Source organism: Seriola lalandi, unplaced genomic scaffold (assembly GCF_002814215.2).
Source record: "Seriola lalandi dorsalis isolate HSWRI2012SDOR001 ecotype SW California unplaced genomic scaffold, Sedor1 jcf7180002054567, whole genome shotgun sequence".
Lineage (NCBI taxonomy): Eukaryota > Metazoa > Chordata > Actinopteri > Carangiformes > Carangidae > Seriola > Seriola lalandi.
The window spans coordinates 925,507-940,975 of NW_019525120.1; the positions used below are offsets into that span (position 1 = coordinate 925,507).

The 15,469-nt window shown below is 42.0% G+C and overlaps 2 protein-coding genes across 4 annotated transcripts; both read right to left on the reverse strand.

Moving 5' to 3' along the window:
* Positions 1-51: 51 nt before the first annotated feature.
* Positions 52-6,649, reverse strand: smad9 (SMAD family member 9). 3 transcript variants are annotated; one of them, XM_087176719.1, is made up of 9 exons: positions 6,513-6,634; positions 5,527-5,643; positions 4,070-4,605; positions 3,052-3,267; positions 2,529-2,789; positions 2,231-2,341; positions 1,809-2,030; positions 976-1,232; positions 52-669 (listed from the first exon to the last, which is right to left on the reverse strand). In XM_087176719.1, exons 3-9 carry the CDS (start codon positions 4,263-4,265, stop codon positions 526-528), a joined length of 1,407 nt encoding a protein of 468 aa, XP_087032845.1. In that variant the 5' UTR covers positions 4,266-4,605; positions 5,527-5,643; positions 6,513-6,634; the 3' UTR covers positions 52-525. The 3 variants fall into 3 exon arrangements, with proteins under 3 accessions (XP_087032845.1, XP_023272381.1, XP_023272382.1); XM_023416613.2 differs by lacking the exon at positions 5,527-5,643 and having other exon boundaries at positions 6,513-6,649; XM_023416614.2 differs by lacking the exons at positions 5,527-5,643; positions 6,513-6,634 and adding an exon at positions 4,949-5,226.
* A 3,882-nt stretch (positions 6,650-10,531) lies between these two features.
* Positions 10,532-15,350, reverse strand: alg5 (ALG5 dolichyl-phosphate beta-glucosyltransferase). Its single transcript, XM_023416581.2, has 10 exons — positions 15,025-15,350; positions 14,051-14,219; positions 13,735-13,781; positions 13,401-13,469; positions 13,168-13,260; positions 12,949-13,062; positions 12,788-12,847; positions 12,545-12,696; positions 11,446-11,531; positions 10,532-11,165 (listed from the first exon to the last, which is right to left on the reverse strand). Exons 1-10 carry the CDS (start codon positions 15,085-15,087, stop codon positions 11,050-11,052), a joined length of 969 nt encoding a protein of 322 aa, XP_023272349.1. The 5' UTR covers positions 15,088-15,350; the 3' UTR covers positions 10,532-11,049.
* Between the last annotated feature and the right edge of the window lie 119 nt (positions 15,351-15,469).

A 15,469-nucleotide genomic window follows, 5' to 3' on the forward strand; every position in this document is an offset into this window, starting at 1 on the left:
AGAAAAATACCTGTGTAACTTCAAATCTTATATATAAAAAAAAAAAAAAGATTCTTAAAGAAAAAAACACTTTACTGGAATGAAGAAAAAGCAACCGGTACATGAAGTCAAACATTATTCAACACTTGGAAATACGATACACACTACCATAATAACATTTATAACACATAATAACAAGTCCGAGTACCTACAAATGTATCCCATCGTTTTCCTTGGCTTGGAGTGCAGTGAACGTCCCAATGGAAAGAGAGAAGATAAATACTTTTTCATACTGAAATTAAAGAACACTTGATCATTTAAGTACATGAGTTGTAAATTACCCAATGAAATTCAGTTACACCTGTCTTTCACTTTTGCTGTATAGTGTGACAAAGCAGTAACAGACAGTTTTGTAAATTTGGGTGAGATGTCAAGAAAGGGACCGTAGGACAGAAAACCTGGACCTGGACGAGCATACAGAATCTACGACTACCTGTGTGAAGAACCGAGGGCACACACTAAAAAAAAAGTGTGTGTGTGTTCATGTTATGAGACCGAAGAAATAGGGTTGTGCGGGGAGCCCATCTGTGTAAGGACCTTGTCCAGCCACTGCAGGGGCCCGTGCAGATGTACCTCGATCCAGCAGGGGGTGCTGGTCACATCTTGACGGTGGTATTCGGCGCCCCAGCCCTGAGGAGTGGACACAACCATAAATCTCACTATGCAAGACGGCAGTTCAGTTAACTGTTCAAATTAATGGGTGCCAAGTGGAAAAGTGCAATCCCTGCTTGTGTAAAGTGGGATTTGACAAGCTCAACATCACTAAAAGATCAAAATAACGGCATATAATGTTACAATGAGGGTGGATATCTAGCCCCTTCTTATTAAACCACGTTTCAAGCAGAAATGTGGGTAAAAGGATGATCACTAACTACATTTCTGTCTCTACATGTTGCATATCACCCAAGTGTTTCATTTTACAAGGAAGCTCAGTACCTTGACAAAACTCATTCGGATGGTGCACATCTTCGTGAGCTCGTAGACGACCTCGAAGCCGTGGTTGACGGACTGGGCGAGGAGCTGAGCGAACAGCTGGTTGTTGAAGATCTTGAGGCTGCAGCCGCTGGGGATCTTACACACGGTGGTGGCGTGGAAGCCGTGCTGGAAATTACAGTTGCGGCTCTGGACGAAGATACTGCTGTCACTCAGACACTCTGCGTACACCTCGCCACCTACATAGTACAGGTGTAGACCTGAGGGGAAAATCAAATAGTCTTAAATGATAAAGTACAAGACCATGGGAACCCTTGTCTTTTTGCCGTGACGCAAATGCAACATTTACACAACAACAAAATTTGTACAGCAAAAACACATATTCAGTCACTTCATTGTATATTCTGCCAGAGAAAAACCACAAGGGCATTTATGCTTGTAACTGACTGAGTTGTGTCAGTCCTGTCTGAACTGGGGATGAACTATCCTCAACTCTTTGTATCACCCCTATCATTCAAAACCACACATCCTCTCGTTGCACAGTTTACTGTAACCCGCAGACTCTTGATGTCTGTCCAACAAAGAAAAGCTTTCTTAACCCTTTTACCATGAAAAAAAAACACAATATTTGGCCTGAGTGATTCAGCACAAGGAGACGAGCCGAGTGATGTTTTCGTTTCAGAAAAGACAAATGTGAAACTATAAAAGGTTTTTGCAAACAAGCTTCCATCCGGTTCTTGCTCTGATCTAATGTATGCTGGGTACAAAAAAAAAACCCATTAAAAAATCACAAGTGTCTTCTGATGTGAATTACCTGCATGAGTCGTCCAGCCTACCTTTGCCTATGTGCCTGCGCGTGTGTTCGATGGTGGAGTTGCGGTTGACGTTGGATAGCAGGCCGAGGCAGAAGCGGTTCTTGTTGTTGGAAGGGTCTGTGAAGCCATCCACCAGCACACTGCGGGATGACGCGTGGAAAGTCTCCCCCACCCGGTTGTTGAGCTCGTAGTACGCTATGGAACACCAGTACTCTGGTTCCTCGTAGCACACGGGCCGTAAATCTAAACAGGAAGACGAGGGACAGTTGACTCTTGATCTTATGGTGCATCAAGAAGCATCCTGCCCATTGATTTGCAACATTATCTGCAGTGCCTCATACAACCAGATATCCCATCATTGCTTATTGCTTCATATGCAGAAATACTAATATTGCATGCATCTCTACTTTCTGTGTATCTCCGGTTGCTTGAGCCGAAGTTACCTGTGTGTGGAGCGGAAAATGTAAGTTTAGTGGTTCCTGTGGAGTTGCTGGGCTTCACATCCTCCTGAGGGCTCGTCTCCATCATGCTGTACGGAGGTGGGGGAGTCTCCGCTGGAAAAGCATGTCACGAATCACAGTGAGAGGATAAATGGAGAAAACCAACTGATGCACACTCATCAGAGACTGAGGTCAGAATCTGCTACAGCCATGGTGAAACTGCAGCCTGCTTACATGACAGATGTTTGAATATTTCAGACTGTAGCACTTTAAGTGTCGGCTTGCTCCTTTTAATACCTACCTGTGATGTGATATGGACTGCCGGGCTCTGCAGAGCTGTTGGGGGAGTTGGGGTAACTCTGTGAGGTGGGAGACTGGGCGTGAGTGGAGGAAGGGGAGGAGGAGGAGAAGGAGGAGCAGGGCAGCGGAGGGAAGGAGTCCGGGTAAGTGGCGTTCTGGGGCATCAGAGGCTCGTTGTGCAGAGAGGCGTTCCTGAACTTTGCCAGTAAACTGTGTTGAGGGTTGAACTCGCTATGGCGTGGGACCAGGACTGGTGGCAGCACTGAGCGGAGCCGAGGGAAAAGGAAGGAGGAAGGTGGGGAGGGAGGGAGCGAACAAAGACAAAGAGAGACAGAGCAAGAGCCAGATGCTGTTATAAAAGATTATATTACTGCAGATCCTTTTGGCTTGGGAACACTGTATTGGATCAGATGTCCTGCCTCTATTTGGGAACCCATAAAAGCCTTACAGTTACAATACTAAAACTCAACAATGACCTTATTTATAAAGCTAATTTATTAGATATTCTCTGCTAATGTGTGTACCTGGAGTCTCCACGCGCCTGTAATGGTAGGGGTTGACGCAGATGTCCTTCTGCTTTGAGCCGAAGGGGAACTCGCAGCACTCCAGGGCTTTCAGCTCGTGGTGGGACTGCAGGTCAGGCCAGCGCCACACCCTGCAGTAGATGACGTGAGGCAGACCCTTCCTGTGGGACACCTGCAGTCTCCCGTCCAGCGAGCGAGGGATCGTCACACACTTGCCTGAGGAGTTAACATGAAATCAAAAGAGCTCCACGAAACGGGCAAATCCTGTTGTTTGTTGTTTGTAAGCCTTGATCATGATGAGACACGTTTGTTACCTTGGTGATTAGACAGAAATCTGCACTCGGCACTTTTTTCTAGTGTATGAAAAGTATTTCTAATTCGGTTAGTTAAAGGTGCACTTTTAAGAATCAACTGGAAGTTGGACTTACAAGCAAGTGACTCGTATTTTTTACTGTGTGTATGTTCAGCTTAGTAAGTGACTCTAGATAAGAGCTTTTGTCATGTTTTCAACATAATTGATAATGAGACTAGTATAATTTCACATTTCTGGCTTTTAATCGTTTTTCCAGACCGGTTCAAAACAGTCAGGGCAGGTTTCTGGGTCTTGTGCAAGAACACATTGACAAAAAGCATCTGTTGCAATCAAACCTGTGAGCTCACACAGCCCTTTACGGACCAGACCAGTGGCTCCCAACCTTTTTACCTTCTGACCCGTAACATATAGAATTACTTTTGCCCCCTCCTCACGTGTTTCATAATATGTCAATTAGCTGTGGGTTATCCAAAGAGTGATTTTTCCTTCTCCAATCGTTTCATTTCAATCATTTTTATTGGCCCAGAATGTAAAGCATCAAGTTTTTCGAAGGAAACAAGTAAATATTAGAGTAAAGTTATAACATTTCCTATCCTGTAAATCATCTCAAGGCCCCTCAGGTTTATGGTGTCACCCCCCGATCCCCCGCCCCTGCTCAGGTTCCGACCTCCAGACTGGAAACCACTGTACTAGCCTGATACTTACTGGGCTGGCCAGGGCAGCTGAGGGCCCTCTCTAACTCCTCCATTGCCCCTTTCTTCTTCTTTAGTTTCTTCACTAGAGAGTCCACAGCCTTTTCTGCCCACTTCTCCTCCTCATCCCCTTGTTTCCAGCCGAGCAGGCGCTTCACTGCCGGGCTGGTGAAGGAGAAAAGTGATGTAATGGAGGCTGAGGAGTTCATGATGAGATAAATAAATTGGAGGGGCGAGATGAGCTGATGTTTAGGCTTCCACTTGGGAGTAGGAGTGAGGAGCCAGGACAGAGGACAAACAGAGGTATGGATAAAAGAGGTAGCGTGATGAGTCTGTGTAAACAGAGGCTGTTTTTTTTTTTTTTGTATTCCGCTGTTACTTCCGAGCAGTGCTTGCTGGAGGAGGAGTTGGACTCCCGCCAGTGCAGCACAAACCCTAAATCTCCTCTCTGGGTTGGCACAGAAGGGATCCGGCAGCTCTGCGCTTGAAGCCTCCTGTAGGAAAGGTTACTCCTCACACAGCCAGAAATCCGGGTCAAGTTTCAATCACCTGGCAAGAGAAGTGAGAGAAAGCATTAACTGCTAATTTAGCTCCAAAAGATGCACGGTTGGTGAAAGAGTTCAGAGGTTAGGTAGAAAAGAGACCTTGGGGTTTAATTGTAGGGGAGTTAAGCCAGAGTAATTAAGGTGATAAGCTTGGTCTGGAGTGATGACAATAACCAGAGTGAAATCTGAGACTGAGCACCACATTACCAAAGTCTACTCATATTCAGTGATCTGGACATTGGAGAAGGATTTCTATGATAAGGAGGCTACACAGAGAGCATGATCTCCCACATGCTGAACAACAACAAGGTTATTATTCTTCTCTGCGGAGAAAATGAAACACGTACCAAAAACTGTACGAGAAAGAGCAGGGCAAGATGGCCGGGCTCTTTTCTAGATTCACCAACAATGAGGAATGTCCTTTCTGGCCTCTGTTTCTATGATCATGCCACTGACGCCCAGGAGCCATACTGTCTGGCCAGAACACATCACAGGACAGGAGGGGGAGAGGGAGAGAGACAGACAGAGAGAGAGAGGGAGAGGGAGGGAGACAGAGAGGGAGAGCTCCCTGTTTGTGTATTTCTCCCCATTGAAAAACTATTGAAAATTACAGAAATACCAACAATAATGTAGAGAAGTGTAGATTCACTCTATTCCACTATATTCAGGTAGCATTCAGGTAGAGTCTTTTTTAGTGCACATCACTCCAGCTGCAGCATCTTACTAATAAATCAACTTTTCTCAAATATTCATACAGTAATATCAGCACGTCAGAGATCCAGTAGTAAGTTTATGATGGTGATTTACTTGGTTTGTCTTTTGTGGCTGAACGTCCTGCAGTGTGGAGTATCATATTTGACCCATGTGGCAGAAAAACACGTTTTTGTAGTACTACTGTTGTAAAGCATTCTTGCATGTCAGATACCTTCACTTGTTCTGCTCTGCTCTGCATGCACGTCTGATCCAGATAAAGAAAAAAAAAATAAACATCTTGGCAGACAAAGGTGAAGTGGAAGCTCTTTTAACCACAGAGACCAAACTTCTGAAAAAGACACAACAGAACCAGATTAGTTCAGTGTTAAATCTGGGACTTTGTGGCTTTTCAATCAGATCGGATCTCAAAATACACACAGGTAATAAGCAGTGAGAACCAGCCTAACTACACCATGCCCTGCGCTTGTTGATAGAAATGTGACCAAAGCTGGTTTCCCGCAGACAGACAGTCAGACAGACAGCTGGGGTTTACAATGACAGCAAAAAAGCGCACGGGCTCAATGCGGCATCAGTCCGCCGCTGCTGCTTTATGGCGCCTGGCGTCTCTCAGTCTGCAGGCTCAGATAGGCTAATTACCTAATGCTTTATCACCAGGACCCCCCCCCCCCCCCCCCCTTCCCAAAAAAAGTAAACACGCCGGCTTCCTTTACTACTACTACACCGAACCACTCAGCCGCTGCAGAACCCGGGTTCTGTCCTAATTAACCTCTTAACACACACCTTGACGGTACAATATGTGAGCCGAATGATTTGGCATCCTGGTTCATTCCTGGCATAGTTTGATAACATCACTAGAGACAAAACTTGAACCAGTCAATCAAGCACATTGTAGTCTATCAAAGAGAACCATACTTAGCCTATGTGTTTTATTACTCCTGAATTTGTGCTCACATTGAATATAGGCTATTGATTTTTGATCTACACAGCTATAAAACCGTAATAAAATCTCAATATATGCTAGAATATTTAATCTCTAAAAAGTTGCCCAAAAAGTGGCAGTGGGCACATTTTTAGGGTTTTTAACAGCAACGCACACAAAAAACAACACTTTTAAATATTCAACAGGGCAACAAACCCACAACAACATATCAAAAAATTCACAATTTCTGGAAGCATACAAAACAACAATTTTCTCACCTCTGTTGTGATAACAAGTGCGCCGCAGACAGCCCTGTGCGTGTGAAGGCTTCCCTGTCTGTCGTAGGTCAGACTGTAACATACTGAGGCAGCGAAGGTGTGTGTCTGTTTGTGTGTGTATGTGCGGATTGTGTCTGCGAGCATGTGTGTTGACGTTAAAATGTCAAGCGAGCGTCATTATCAATTGCATCCAGCTGCACGTTTCAAAATAAACGCATCGTTAACAAATAGTAAAAAGTAATGCAAGGCGGCAGCGGAAGAGAACATAAGTAACAGAAGCTCAGTTCATTTGTCATTAGAATTTAGTGTGGTACAAAATAAAATCGATAAATAGTGTGTGGAGTCCTAAGAATAATTGATAACCTATCAATTATCCTAATAACATTTTATATTTTAATATTAATTGTATGATTATTACTAATTACTTACCTTTCATATAAATTGTGTAATATATTCATTGCAAAAAAGGTAATAACCATCAACATTCCCCATAGTAATTGTGTTTTATATTCAGATTTTGATTTATATTAATTTTAAATGGAATCAAAGTTATTTAAATAAAGTTTTCTGTCTTGTAGCAAAAATGTATTTATTCATTATTTAAATCGATGTTTGATGATTGTCAATAAGTCAATTTATGAACAATAATTTGCATTAGGTTAGGTTATGTTGGTTACTTATTATATATATAAAAATTAACTATGGCAATTTTTGGCAATTTATGGCAATCGTAGCAAGCATTGCTCATAGCTCAACTAGGCTTACAAATGACTGAATATCCGCCTTTATTGTGAAAGTACAGTCACAGTAACTTCCGGTATTGCCCTGGTCCTCTGCGGAGTTATTGACGCAGGTTTGTAGAGCCCGGAGCCTCCACTCCTCCAGCAGCCCCAGCCGAGCGCCACACAGCCACGGCGGCGTCAGTTTGGCTGGAACCGCAGCGCCTGCATGCGAGATCCCTCCGCCTCCCCCCCCTCTCCCCGTCCTGGAACTTTCCCAGGATCTCAGGGATTTCAGATTTAGGCCCCTCGGCTACTTGCACGCGCACACAAGTGCGTGTGTGTGCGTGCCACCTGAGCTATGCCTAGTCTCCCAACAACAGGCAGTCCCACAACAGCTGGCTCTAACTAACGAAGGGCAGAGAGAAAAACATTTCACCTGTTCCCTTTCTCTGGATATTCTAATTAATGGATTGACTTCCCTAAAAATATTGTAGGCCTAGTCTAATAATTACTAGCTATCAACACAGTTTCACTGTTTGTGTTGTCATTCATTAAGTTAAATGTATGTTTTAGGTACTTTGTCAGTAGCTATTCCCTCCTATTGTTCTGGTATAAATGTTTTTTTTTTCATATATATCTTTTAATAGGGTATAATAATAGGGATTAAGCAGGCGCATGACAGTGCAGTGATGATTGAAGTGACATTCTCTCTCTTATTTACAGGAAGTTGCAATCTTGCCAGTGGTGTGTATTCTAGATTATAGGTGCTGGAAGCCTGATTGGTTTATATGAATAATGGTTTGCATAGTATGTGAAGTTACAGAATAATTTCAACTGAGATCTAGTAAAATGACATTAAATAGTTAACTATTTATTCTATGTTAGGTACACGCGCGCACACGCGCCCATCCTACACCTGTAGCCTAAACAATGTGAAAGTAGAAAGTCGCCCTGAGGAGGAACTATATCTATAGATATTCCACCGTGTCTTTCACTCACGCTAAGAACATTTTTTCCTCTTAAAAATCGAAGTTGCTTCATTATCTACTGTTGGAAGCCACACAGAGGTCTTTCTCATTGCGGATGGATACGATCCTTTATTGGGAGTGCCGTGACTGGTCCAGTTAATGACGCAAGCCCGGCTGGCGACAGTGAGTCTACAAGTTTGACATTTTCACAGTTTACAGCAACTGCTGCGGAACGTAACAATACTCCCAACACGAAGTGAAACCACTCTGGGGATCATCTGTAAAACCTCATGATTTTTTTTTGTCCATCGACCAGGTGGATCATCAGAATGCACCACCGAAATAAACTGCCCCGGTGTTCCTCAAATAGGTGGTGGTCTATGAGAGCGAGGGATTTCCAAAATCTAGTCCCAGGTCCTCAGGGAAGCCGCGAGAAGGGTCCAAGGGCAAAACGATGAACACTATAAATGGTTCAAGTGTTTCTTCCTTCTCTTTGGAAATAAGTATAGGAAGAAATCAGCCTAATAATGACTGATTTATTCATCTGGCTTCAGCTGTTGTCCACCTCACCTGATGAACGTCTGCCCAGTCATGTCTATCAATTCAAATTTAAGAAATCTGCCTATTTGTTTTGGCATCACATAGTTAAAGTTCAAGCTGATTTCCTGCAGAAAATCAGCAGGAATCAGACTTGGATCAATAAAATACCTTCCTCATGTAAATCTTTAATGTGTCACCTTTTCACTCTCCTGCCAGATTATGACTCACAGCCGGTGTGTGTCTTGTCTAGCTGCTCAGGGCAGACAGCAGACAGATAGACAGGGCACAAACAGGATGCTCTCCCCAGGGCTCTGGGAGGCCCCAGAGACATCCTCATCAACATGAACCGTAGACCTCAGGCTTGCATAAGAAAACAGCTCTATTGAGAAGTTCATTTACTGCGACCGCAAAAACGCTTGCTGGACATTTTCCAAGATGATGTCCACATGAGGGTTGGGAGACAGGAAAAAGGATGAGTTTGGCGACACATAATGTAATCCAGGTTTTCTGCACATTGTTTCATGTCAAGGAAAAACCCAACTCATGATAATGCAGCCCCATACTCATAAAACTTTATATTGCTGATACCGGCTAATTTCATTACAGGATTTTAGCTGTTAAATCTAATTTTATACAAAATTAAATAAACTGTAAGTAGAGTCAGATTCTGCAGATTTCTACTAATGATATTTAAGAGATATTTTCCTGACCCCAGTACTCTCTGAAGAACGCCTGATAGAAACCCTATAGCCCTCAATTTGAGAAACAGTGACCTGGGATGAAAGCCGTCATTCATTGTCGCACTGTGCACCCTCTGTGTTAAGATCCAATTAAGATAGTGCATCTGTTAAATTTTGCAGTGAAAAATTGCATTAGCAGGGTGAAGCTTTGTGTCAGAGGCAGGAAAGACACAAAGAGACGGGAAGCTGACTGATAGAAGATCAGGACACAACATAACAAAGTTTCAAATGTTATCGAAATGTTAAACATGGCGTAAAAATTCTTGGGATTTTGTTTGACCCTGATACAAATTTTGAGCTTCACTAGAAATAAATGGTGCAGTAATGCTTTTTATATAAATATTTAACAACTCCTTTTGTTTAAAGTTTTTTGAAAACAACATCAGATCTTAACAGAAGATATTTAGCTCAGCTCTGACTGGTCCATAAACACTGCAGCGAGGCTTTTAACAAATACAAAATTTAGATCACACAGTTGACCAGTTTAAACTTGTCTAATATCATGATTGGTGTCAATATTGATATACAAGGTATTAAATGGTCATGAATTGTGTCCTCTGACCTCAGATCTTTAGTGTTGAGATTTCTTTTGCTGTTGTTCCTTCTTCGACTCTCAAACATCCTCCCACAAACTCTCAGAGAAGCCAAAGTGCATTTTTTGTAACCATTTTAAAAATCAATGGTTTACAATTAACAGTAGTGCTGCATCTATGATGATAATTTTGTTGCTGAAATCAATTAGTTTTTTGGTCTATAAAGCATCAAAAAACTGAAAAATGCAGATTAAAAATATAAAGCTCAAGGTGACACCAAATATCTTGTTTTGTATGACGCACAGTCCAAACCAAAATATATTACTTTTACAACAATGAAAGAATTCTAATACTTCAAATCAAATATTTGGCATTTTTACTATTTAAAAAAACAAAAAAAAACAAAAATCACTTGAATGATTAATCGATTATAAAAATAGTTCAAATTTCTGTCTATCAACTACATAAACTAATTGTTGCAGCACTATTTACATTAATAATGATTTTCATAGCATAAACCATCAATGTTTTTTATTTGGACTCAAGTCATCCATCCCATCAACCCATGGCAATATTTCCTCAAAAATTCAGTCCTTCCCCCTGTAAAAATCTCATACAACATCATCCAGTCTACCCGTCAGCATCATGACACACAGATCTACACATCCTTCACATTTCCTACAAGTCTTTCTGACTTACAGCTGATTGGCCACAGAAATAAACATTAAGTATCTGAATACAAGGACCAGTCATACAGACATTCTGTAAATGGCGGCAACAGAAATGTGCATGTAACAGTGGCGATCACAAGCCAATATCCGATGAAAAAAGAAAAAAAGAAAAAAGGCAGGACCATGAGGAACCCACAACTGTGCCATTACTCCACCTCCAGTGATGTTCGGAAAGGAAAACAATGTGGCATACTGTACTCGGTTCTTTGTGACTGATGGACACAGTTGTTAATCCCACCTCAACCAAAGGTTTGATGGCCCGATCAGAGGCTGTCTCTAGGATACCAGGGCCTGTCTGCTTGGCTAGTCAGTCTTATGTGGCGACTCCAGTTTCCAGGCTCCGGTGATGTAGCGCAGGCGAATGAAAATCAGGTCTCGTCCCATCTGCAGCCAGCTCCAAAACGGGACCAGCTTGGACCCTGGCAGGGCAAACGCACAGGAACTTAATTCTCGAGTGATGCTTTTATGGGACAAATAATGGAAATATACCAGTATTCTGACTTTTACTGCTGATAGGCCATACAGTTACACCATCAGAAAAGACTTAATCACAGCAGTACTAACAAGGCTTCCTAACTACAAATAATACAAATATATTAAATCAGCCAATCATAGAGTTGAAAACACAACAGAGATATTTATAGAAGATAGGTGGCACAGTGGGAGGACACATGTCCACATATTCCATGAAAAACCTACCTTCTATTTCAGTCCAGTTGACCGCCACCTCTGCTATGGGGATTTTAAAACACTGGGCAATATACAGGAGCTCCACATCAAAAGCCCTTTGAGAAGAAGGATACAAGTGAACAGATGTCAAACCTTTTTGCTACTGACATGTGTGTCCACATTACTGATAACTGCAATGAACCGAAAACTAGCACTGAATAACAGGTAAGATTTGTATTATTAATGCCCAGTTCTGATCAGATAGTTCCTGACTTCAATCAAAAATGATGCTAAATGTTGAGGCGAGGCAAAAACTGCAAGATTGTATTTTATTTAGACAAAGTTATTGTGCAAGTGCTCCTGATTAGAAAACATTAAACATTTCAGAAGAACACTTCTTTTGTACAGTAAAAAAAAAAAAAAAAAACAGGCATAAAGATATTTTAAAAAGTCCTGTTTTCAGTTTTGAATCTGGGATATTATGCTAGAATTGTAAGAGTTGCAATGACCTTTATCAGAAAATATAAAAGCCAAAACAGGTGTCTTCACTCATGCTGCCTGATTTCACTTCCCCTCAAAACTGTGTGTGTGTCAGCTTGATTGACATCTTCCTTCACTCTCCTATTAGCTGTTGTTGGGCAGGAGAACTTACCCCATTATTATTCTAATTGGTCCATTGAGTTTGGTGACATCATGGCTTTCCAAGCATAGCTCCGCCTAGCTTCAACCTGACTGGAGTTCTAATTAACCGGATTCATTGGAACCACCTGTGTGAGGTCGCTGGTCACACCAGTGTGTCTGCTGATAAGACTAACGAGGCACAGGACTTCTGATAAGCATGTTTCTGCATTTAACATTAAACAGACCAATGCTTATTTCGTTATAATAAGTGACGGATTGATTGTAACAGATTGAGTGCAACAGGTTGACTCTTTTCACACAAAGGCACAAAACCACAACAGTGTGTCTGTGTGTTGGTGCCACCATGACAGAAAAAACATCTGGTCAGTTTCTCATTATAAGGAGAAATTGAGGAAAATGAATGTTTGTCATGGCAGCAGACAATACAGCTGTCACTACATCATCCTACTAACTCATGATGTGTCCATGGTGGAGTGCGAGTCCTTACCATCGCTCTACGTGGAGAGAGGAGAAGGTCTTGAGAGCAGCCTCGCGTGTGAAAAGCTTGAAGCCGCACTGTGTGTCCTTGATCCCTCTCACGCAAAGGAACCACACCAGGAAGTGAAAGCCATACATTAGGAATGTACGAAAGACGGCTCGCTGCGGCACAGACACAACAGCGGTTACTTAATGGTTAAACAGACATAGTCTACAATACTCTGGACTCCAAGCGGACAAAGAAGACAGATACCTGAGCTACTGACTCTTGCTCCAGGTGAGCTCTGGAACCACAGGAAATTCCCATGTTCTCCTAAATGTACAGACAGAGGTTTAAAGGATGGTCACACACTAACCGCCTTCAATTAACACATGTATGTAAGACAGAGCAAAAAAAACTGAACACAGCCGCACCGGTTTAGGGTTGAGGTCTTTAAGTCCAGCCTCCACTTTGTCAAGGTCGGAAAACTTTGTGGCTCCGTCAGCATCGGCCATCAGAATGACTTTACCTCTGGAGCTCAGAGTTCCCTTTTAAATGAGACAGAAAAAAACACATGTAAAATCAATACAAATTGAATTCCTTACTATTGCTTTTGTGGTGCATTGAGACACAATGTAGTTTGACAGTCTCACCATCCGCACCGCCCCTCCTTTCCCCCGGTTCTTGACCAGCGTCAGGACCCGCACTTTATCGGCACCATACTTCCTAGTGTACCGCGACGCAACCTGGCAGGACAATCGCAACAGTGTTCAGTCACAAACCAAATCTCTACTGGTATCACTTTCAAATGCTTAGCTAAGCAAGTGAGCTGAGCAAAAATAAAATTCTCGGTAACATATCCCCGAAAAAAGGTTTAAATTATTACCTCTGTGGTTTTGTCTTTGCTGCCATCATCGACCACAATTACCTCATAGGTAAAAGATGGGTTTTGTTTCTGCAGTAAAGAAATAACATGAGGGAATTATTTCACAACAGGCACTTTTTCCAGTTTAATGCTGCCACCTACTGGCCACTTTGAGAATAACTGATGTTTTCTTTGTTTCACAGTCAGGAAGATGATAAAACTGCTTCACTTAGATCAGTGAAGATAATAAAATAAAAAATATTTCTTAGACTCTTTTAATTATTCCCATTTTAATCAAACTAAAATTATCATTAGGATTTAATTTAACACTGCCCATATGAGGCTGAGCACTTACCTGTCTGTTTTCTAAGTAATCCATAGCTTCATCCAACATCACAGGCACTGTAATGACATAGTCACACACATATTAGTGTCCATAACCTATTGCAGGTACAAGGTGAACTATGTGATTTAAACTGAACCAACATGCATGGTTACTGAATGCTTTACTAGCCAGTGGATGGTGCACAATTTATCATCCATCACAAAGTAAACTTTAAAGTGCAATTATAAGCATTAAACTGCTGGTGATGATAAGGTCCTTAAAACACAGACTAATGATGTATCCTATATCCTATGCATCCTATATGAATCCTGTAAATGTCACTCACTTCGGAGCTCCTCGTTGTAGGCTGGGATCACCACAGAGAGCTCCCTGGAGTGGGGGTCGTGCAGGCTGGGGAACAGCCCCTTCTCTCCTGAGGCAGTGAGGAAGTATTTCTCCTTCTCGTGGCGGATCAGGTTCACCATCCCAGCGGTGACGTGTGCTACAACGAGCACCTGAAAAAGCCAAAATAGCACTCTTGTTACACTTGCCTTCAGGTATGTTAAGAGTTTTTCACCACAGGTGGAAAATAAATTAGCAATTTGAATAGAAGACAGCTGAGTGAATGTATTGAATATTTTAGAACATGTACTAATTATTTAATGAGTAAAGCTGTGATAACTAATTCTGTCAGAACCTCCACTAAAGTCTGTAAAGTAGCAGAAGCACAGCAAACTTTGTTGTTACCATGAGTTTCAGTGTTTTATTCCTTAATCATGTTTCAATTTTCAGCCTTACACCTCTTTTCGTTACCTGTTACTTACAGTTTGTTGGATTACATCCTTTTCTTGAATGTCAGATTTCTTCTTTTGTTTTTTGGTAGTGTGTTAAGTATATGTTGTTATAATACAGACTCAAATCTAATAAAATGTTTGTAATTTTATCATTATGTAAATCATGCTAGGTTTTTAATACTTTTTAGAATTCTGTGTTCCACCTTAAGGTGGGCTTCTCCTCCTGCTGCTGCTTTGGAGATATATAAGGATTAACAACTAGATTTTAGTGTTTACAAACAGACGCAGAGAGAAACGGAAGTGTCATAAAATTGAGGGAAAGTACAAGATAAAACCTGAGCATTACACCTAGCAAAAGGACTTCTTACATGAAAAAGTACAGAGACAGAAATCCACACTGCCGACCAGTGGGTGCAAAATGCTTATGGACAGCTTCTGCTTCACATTACAGACATCAAACACATGATAAACAAGCTACAACAGCTGTCTGCCAACACAATATCAACTCATTATTATAACTACTTACCACAATGAAAGCTAGAGCTGCTAATGCGACCAGGGCTTGAACTATTTCACAGAGGAAATCCATTTTCCATTAGTTATTCTGCAGTCACTAACAGACCACCACTCAGAGTGCCTAGCTGTAAAGCTAGCTTGCCTTCTCCTCGCTTTGCTCCGTGTCTCGCCGCCCGTGCTCTAACTTCCCGGGGTATACAAGAAAATACAAGCTTAGACGACTGTTTAGAAGGTGGAAGATCTAAATAACAATCCTGGTATTTCCATTACTCTGCGGGCGGTTCAGTTTGACTCCACTTCCAATCACAACTGAACACAAGGGTGACAAGGAAGTGACAACTTTTTCTCGACACATCATCAGTTTGAGGCAAGAGAGCACCGAGCGGTCCTGCGGTGACACATTCACTGACACCTAGAGGACAGGGGTGGGAACGACCGCAGGAACCGTGGTGGTG

Bases quoted from the DNA above. Each gene is read 5' to 3' on its own strand.
- smad9 (XM_023416613.2), bottom strand. From the start codon at position 4,265: ATGAACTCCTCAGCCTCCATTACATCACTTTTCTCCTTCACCAGCCCG. The intron at 3,268-4,069 runs GTAAGTATCAGG...TTAACTCCTCAG, and splicing joins CAGCTGCCCTGGCCAGCCCA to GCAAGTGTGTGACGATCCCT. The intron at 2,790-3,051 runs GTACACACATTA...GGCTCCGCTCAG, and splicing joins CAGGCGCGTGGAGACTCCAG to TGCTGCCACCAGTCCTGGTC.
- alg5 (XM_023416581.2), bottom strand. From the start codon at position 15,087: ATGGATTTCCTCTGTGAAATAGTTCAAGCCCTGGTCGCATTAGCAGCT. The intron at 13,063-13,167 runs GTGAGACTGTCA...CTCATTTAAAAG, and splicing joins AAGGAGGGGCGGTGCGGATG to GGAACTCTGAGCTCCAGAGG. The intron at 11,166-11,445 runs GTAGGTTTTTCA...TTGCCCTGCCAG, and splicing joins CAACTGGACTGAAATAGAAG to GGTCCAAGCTGGTCCCGTTT.